Raw genomic sequence first — 7,486 nt, 5'->3', positions numbered from 1 at the left:
TATTTTTTGACCTAAAAAATGAGAAATTTTGACCTGAAAATATATTTTTTTGACATATTAGAAAATACATTGATTTAATATATATAAATATATTTTTTTGACCTATTAGAAATACATTGATTTAAACAACATATTGTCGTTTAAAGTAAACTGAATTAGTGTCTTGGCATCGTCTACCACACATTTTTGATGTTTTGCTGACTACCGGTCGAACACAAATCAGTTATATATTTCGGGTTATGCAAAACTTATATAAACGCATAGTTAATATTTTTGTCATTAAAAAAAAGAAAAACAACCACTAAAATGGCAAAGAAAAACAACACGCTGGTTATTTTTAAAAAAAATTGTGTAAATAGTTGAAATACTAATCGATTTATATGTATTTTTAATCGATTTTCATTGCAAATAATTTTGGCAAATTTTGACCAAACGTGCAAATTTTGACAAAATTTTGACTTTTTTTGACAAGTCAAAAAATAATCGCCCTAATGATAACCAACTTAAACAAGGGGGTGTATCAAGGTTTGTTACCTTATCACCATTTAAAAGTTTAGGCGTCGGTCTAGAATCCTACCACTTTTTTTGCAGCAACAAAACTAGATGACAAATTTAAAGTGCATGAAATAAATAAATATAATAAAAATACTTTACCCTCCCAAACCCAAACTCGCACTTAAACCGACATAATACTGTAAATGTGGTAGAATTCTAGACTGCACCCCAAATATGTAAAACGCTTATGGGGCATACGTTTACAGTGCAATGTGTGCAATACAGATTACAGAATGCGTCGGAAAATCATGAAGTGCATCTGGAAATTTGAAAGTGCACCTAAGGTACACTTTTTCTACCTTTGTTGCACCCGGTCATCCAGATTTTTTCGGCCGTGCACCCGCGAGATCTTGTCGAGATCTGCCATACTTTCCAGAATGGCATATAACTGAATAGAAGAGCTAAAAATAGTTAAAATTCGACACAGTATAGTTGTACCTATTTAAAGGTTACTATATTTCTATCTTTTTACAGGTAAAAAAAAACGGTGGTTACTGAGTTATGCGTATAGTTGCAAGACGCATACCAACATACGTAAAAGGAAATGTTAAAAACATTGGTTTTCTAGACTATGTCTTTATATCCAACGTTCCTAAAGTTACGTCACCTTTTCTAATGTTTTTTCTTGTGAAACATTTTACCTATTTCTATAGAAGTAAATAAACATTAAACTTGAAAATAAAAGTGAAAAAAATAAAACTTTAGATCCCCAAACTCGCTTAAAGACCTAAATTATTTTGGGCTGGTCTACAATCATACCACAGGCACATTATTTGGGTTAGGGTGCGGGTGAGCGTTTAGGGTTAGGTTGGGTCAAGTATTAATATTAAATAATGAATATAACAATACTTGACTAACCCACACCCAAACGCTAACTCGCACCCTAACTAACCCAGATGATGATATTGGGCGTTGATTTTGTAATTATGGTAGGATTCTAGACCATCGCCTTATTTTGTTCTTTGCATTGGAATCTTTTTATTCTTTTAAAGGGCTAATCTTTGTTATTGCTGAAGTCCGCTAATTCATTCAAGCCCAAAACCATACGAAAATCAATCTTTCTCAATCAGAGGTAAACATACGTGATACGCAACGTTAGAAACAATCTACGTCTACATTTCTAATGTTTTTTTTACCTTTCATACTGTTTCTTTACAAGTAAAAATAACCTAAAACTTAAAAATCAAAGTAAAAAAATAAAACTTGAGATTTCATAAGTTAAAAGGTAGAGACTTTAAGCAAGATAAGCTACGAACGCAGCTTGCCACACATAGAATACTTAATTTTTTTATTGATTTCTATGTCGTATAACGCACACTGATCTCTATAAAACCTGGATAGCGCAACTAGCGGCACGCGTGAGCGGTTTTTGAAGCCAATTAGAAGGCTGAAACGCCATCTTGTAAAGGTCCTAAAATGCGCAAAATTTGCATTACGCCTTATGGAGAAGGGTGTTAGTGACAGCGTTTTCTGACTATTTAGGAATGCTTGTGACTTAAAATTAGTGGTTTCTAAGGCCGCAAGCCATACTTCAATTATTTAAAGGAGAAAAAATAAATAAAACTGTATAATTAACGCAAAAATCTGCTTTTTAAAGACGACTAAACCAGTGTATTTTTCCCATTTATTTTTAGACTACTTATAACTTAAAGTTGGTGGTTTCTAAAGCGACAAGCCAATATCTGACTATTTAGAAATAAAAAAACGTTAAAAGCACCTATTTTTTGTGTTTTTTTACGAGACTAAACCAGTATGACAGTTTTACACTCAACTATACTTATCTTTTATTAAATCTTTTGTTCAATTCTTTCTGCTTGTTGGTTACTTTTTAGTTAAAACTATAATAGTACTAAAATAATGCTCTGCATTTTTGTTATGTTAAGGCTTCTATTTAAGTTTTATTTTATTTTGTAGACAGACATGGAACAAAACTCGTGTTCGGCTAGGATATCCTTAACCAGGTTATAATTTAAAAACCCCAAGGATGCATTTTATTGGATGTCCTGAAGGTTAGCCATATTTTTGCATATACTTCTATAGACTGACACAGTCGGTTTTAAAAGTAACTTGGTTGCTTGCAGCAAAGGAAAAAACGCAATAATTGAAAAATATTTAACAACAGTAGCAATAAACAAATAGTACAAATTTAAAACAACAAGTGAACATGTGATAAATAAAACTTATTGATTGTTAAATAAAACTAGCTTGCTAAGCTTTTTTCTTATTTTTTCTCCTACTATTTTTTCAGAGGTTTCCTTTCCAAGATGGTACAGCCTTATCTTACTGTAGCACTTCGATACAACTTTGATCAGTTGAAAGACATGATTATCCATCACTGTACTGTCAAACATGTGACTATCTAAATCAGGAAATAATTGGGATGCATTAATACTGTGTAATACTGATGTTGCAATGGCATCTGGAATTCCTGTATTAATCGGTAATTTTCCACCAGAACATGCCAACAATCTTAAGAAGCATTTTTCGGTGTCAGAGCACACCCTAATTACACTTTCTGATGGTTTCATAAGACCTCCTCTGTCTTTGAATGTCAAAAAACTGGGTTGTGCTATCATTTTCTGGGAACCAAGTGCCAAGGAGCAGGTAAAACATGTTGTTTGTTTTTTTGCCATCTTTGCAACATACCCAGCTATGTATGTAATAGCTGCTTTTTTATATTCTGATAAAATTTTTATGTTTGGACTGTCACAGTAATCATGGTCTGTTGAAATGGGCAGACGTTCAATGAGGTCATATTTTTTAATTAATGCCACATCAGTTAACTTTACCTCCGTATAATTTGTTTTACAGGTGTCGCTTATTGCATCCAGAATTGTTGTTGAATCCTGGTTGGAGCAATTACCATTTGTACCCTTAATACAGCTTCTCATCAAAAGACGCTTGAAGGCTGCTGTGAACTGTTGTGCTGTTGGGTTATTATTGCAGCCACCAGCAGTCGGACAGCACTGAAAAACAATTCTAGGTGATCTTGGCTAAACTTGTACATTAACAAATAACTTAGTGGAGCATTGACTCTGCCTACTAAGTTATCGAACAAATCTTTTGTGCTCAGGATACAGGCTAAAAAACCAACAAAACCAGTTTTTCTTCTGGAAATGTGCATTGGAGTGCTGTCAGTTGTTTTTAACTGCATTATGTAAGTATAACATTCTGAAAGAAAGGGATCCCATACAAACTTATTCGCAATCCGAAGGGCAGACTTAAAACCTTTGGCGAGGGGATTTCTTGAATTTAAAATGTCAAATAAACGATCAAACATTCGTAAGAACCTGACAGTTGGTGCACATCCCTTAAATTCCTTTAGTTTTAAATTCTCTGCACAATATTGGATGGCATCAGCCACACTAGAACTCAATGCCTGTGCTGCAAGGTTTACCTTCATTTTTTGCTGCTGCCATTTGATGTGTGCCAGCTTAAGCTTGTTGCCCAAACGCAAACCTTCATTTTGTTGGGAGTTTTTGCAATGCAATAATGTATTGCCATTTGATTTTTCCTCCATCTCCATCTACCAAAATTCCCCAATCAGCAAAAGTATTTCGCACAAGTTTAAGCATATGGCAAACATCAAGAAGAACATAAATCCGCTCGGTTTTGTTCGAGGGATGTTCAAAGTTTGCTGTTAAGCAACCTGGTATCATAGATGCACCGAGTTCTCGTAACATAGTGAAATGACAAGAAGGACCGTCGCATGTCAGAGATACTACCTTTGCACCAGTGTATGAAACACGCTGAATACATATTTTGACGATGTTTGCACGCTCTGCACCACTTAAGCCATCTACAAAAAAATATGCACATGGCACCTTCCAACCACTATTAATACATACAACCATTAAAACGAGAACATCCTTCGCATATGGTAAAGAGTCGTCATCATAGAGACCATTTCCATGATCTACAAAACCACGAAACTTTTTACCATCCCAAGCAATATGTTTCCTAATAGACATCTCGTCAAGCATAAGGGAGCACAACTTGTTTACCATTGTTGTGGGCGATTCTCACCTTTTCTTTAATTGCAATAAAAGCTGGTTTTGTAAATCCTGGATCCGCATCTATTTTGCCGTACCATTTTCGAATCTGGGCTTGGTGGGGTAATGAAAAATCGAAACTTTTACGGACAAATTCGTATGCTTTAGAGGAATAAAATTGTAGAGTAAGTGCAAATGATTTTAAAGCTGCTGAATATTTAAATCCTTTGCCAGATTTTGTTTTTTTGATTCTTGTTAATAGTTCAAATGGTACCTCTGATAAACACTGCTTTAACATGTCTTCACAGCGAGTTGAAATTAAATTTTTATCCTTTAAAATTCTAATAATCCCCTTTAAAGAATTAACCTTCAATTTTAATCTTCTCGCTTTTTGTCTTGCAACTTTCATTTTCTTTTTTAATCGTATAATTTTTTCATTGCTTTCTTTCAATTTGTTCTCTTCGTTTTTTAAATAAATGTTCAAGCAGTAATTATGGTCATGTGTTATGTAGTTCTTGGGAATCTTAAGTTGGTTGGTTGATCCTAGCACTTGTAGTCTGGCATTTGGTAGTTTTCTTTCTTTTGTTTGCTAAACAAGTTTTACACTTTATTTAAACTTCAAGTGTGTTTTAGTTTACAATGTAGTTAATGTTCAATCTTAGGGTGCTTTAGTTTTTTTTAAATAATATTTAATACATTTTGCTTAGGATACACAGTGGTGTGTCACAAATGTTTACTTTTTACATAGTATTTTTTAATGTTTAACTATAAATGTCGTTCATTGTAATACCCTAATTTGTTATCAAGAAGAACATAAATCCGCTCGGTTTTGTTCGAGGGATGTTCAAAGTTTGCTGTTAAGCAACCTGGTATCATAGATGCACCGAGTTCTCGTAACATAGTGAAATGACAAGAAGGACCGTCGCATGTCAGAGATACTACCTTTGCACCAGTGTATGAAACACGCTGAATACATATTTTGACGATGTTTGCACGCTCTGCACCACTTAAGCCATCTACAAAAAAATATGCACATGGCACCTTCCAACCACTATTAATACATATAACCATTAAAACGAGAACATCCTTCGCATATGGTAAAGAGTCGTCATCATAGAGACCATTTCCATGATCTACAAAACCACGAAACTTTTTACCATCCCAAGCAATATGTTTCCTAATAGACATCTCGTCAAGCATAAGGGAGCACAACTTGTTTACCATTGTTGTGGGCGATTCTCACCTTTTCTTTAATTGCAATAAAAGCTGGTTTTGTAAATCCTGGATCCGCATCTATTTTGCCGTACCATTTTCGAATCTGGGCTTGGTGGGGTAATGAAAAATCGAAACTTTTACGGACAAATTCGTATGCTTTAGAGGAATAAAATTGTAGAGTAAGTGCAAATGATTTTAAAGCTGCTGAATATTTAAATCCTTTGCCAGATTTTGTTTTTTTGATTCTTGTTAATAGTTCAAATGGTACCTCTGATAAACACTGCTTTAACATGTCTTCACAGCGAGTTGAAATTAAATTTTTATCCTTTAAAATTCTAATAATCCCCTTTAAAGAATTGACCTTCAATTTTAATCTTCTCGCTTTTTGTCTTGCAACTTTCATTTTCTTTTTTAATCGTATAATTTTTTCATTGCTTTCTTTCAATTTGTTCTCTTCGTTTTTTAAATAAATGTTCAAGCAGTAATTATGGTCATGTGTTATGTAGTTCTTGGGAATCTTAAGTTGGTTGGTTGATCCTAGCACTTGTAGTCTGGCATTTGGTAGTTTTCTTTCTTTTGTTTGCTAAACAAGTTTTACACTTTATTTAAACTTCAAGTGTGTTTTAGTTTACAATGTAGTTAATGTTCAATCTTAGGGTGCTTTAGTTTTTTTTAAATAATATTTAATACATTTTGCTTAGGATACACAGTGGTGTGTCACAAATGTTTACTTTTTACATAGTATTTTTTAATGTTTAACTATAAATGTCGTTCATTGTAATACCCTAATTTGTTATATGGGTCATTCCACATTTAATTTAAAGTTTTTCAAAATTTTTGCACCCATCTATCAAAGACCTCAAAGGGAAAATAATTTTGCAACAGACTCCAGCTATAGTGGCACTTTTAATTTTTATGGCTTGTCTAACTTTGACAAACTAAATCAATGGGTTCGAAAGAATTATATTTAGAAATAGCTAGATATTTTACAGGATAATCTAGAAAGTAATTAAATTAATCAATACATTTGTACAATGTACATTTGTACAAAATATAAATATTATTAGGCATATTGCCACATAAAGACCAGTGGTTCTCAGCCTTTTATAAGTCATGCCCCCTTTTATAAGTCAGGTCTCATTTTAACTAACTAAAAATTAAAATATGACATGTCTGTTGCCCCCTGAAGACTTCTTTGTGGCCCCCTGGGGCCCGAGGGACACATTTGAAAAATGCTCCTTTATTATTATGTGTATTTCATGAAACAAAACCATTTAATTGAAATTTTTTTATACCTAGTTAATAAATATTCAATATTAGTGAATATTTGAAATTTCTAAATTAATAATCTGTGTTGGGTTTCCGGCTCTTTAAATTAAGCATGGAATGACTATCCAGGTAATTTTGGAGCTGATGCGAGGTTTCTAATAACTAAACTACTATAGTATAGTATAGTAATTTAGTTATTAGACATGTCTATCAGCTCTGATATTATCAGTATGGTATGTTTATATACATATATATATAGAGAATGTATATATCTACCTTTTTTAAGTATTTTGGAAATTTTTTATGTCTGGTCGGAACACACCATCGAATGTTTCATCGGCGCCCAATTGCTACGGTAAATGTTTGCCACCCAAAGATTTTTTCTTTCCTGATCTGCTGGAAATCTGTCAAGAGTACTATTACATAACTCATCTATAATAGAGAAATACTTCTAA

The 7,486-nt window shown here is 33.2% G+C and overlaps 1 protein-coding gene across 1 annotated transcript; it reads left to right on the top strand.

Annotated features, from left to right (window-relative positions):
- Window positions 1-2,873: 2,873 nt before the first annotated feature.
- LOC146163731 (uncharacterized) lies at window positions 2,874-3,525 on the top strand. Its single transcript, XM_083380579.1, has 2 exons — window positions 2,874-3,159; window positions 3,367-3,525. The coding sequence occupies exons 1-2, from the start codon at window positions 2,968-2,970 to the stop codon at window positions 3,523-3,525; spliced, it is 351 nt and encodes a 116-aa protein (XP_083236705.1). The 5' UTR covers window positions 2,874-2,967.
- The last annotated feature ends 3,961 nt before the right edge of the window (window positions 3,526-7,486 follow it).

Source organism: Ascidiella aspersa, chromosome 2 (assembly GCF_963924565.1).
Source record: "Ascidiella aspersa chromosome 2, kaAscAspe10.2, whole genome shotgun sequence".
NCBI classification, from domain to species: Eukaryota; Metazoa; Chordata; class Ascidiacea; order Phlebobranchia; family Ascidiidae; genus Ascidiella; species Ascidiella aspersa.
Note: the sequence above shows the minus strand (reverse complement) of the source record. Positions and strands in the feature narration are given on the sequence as shown.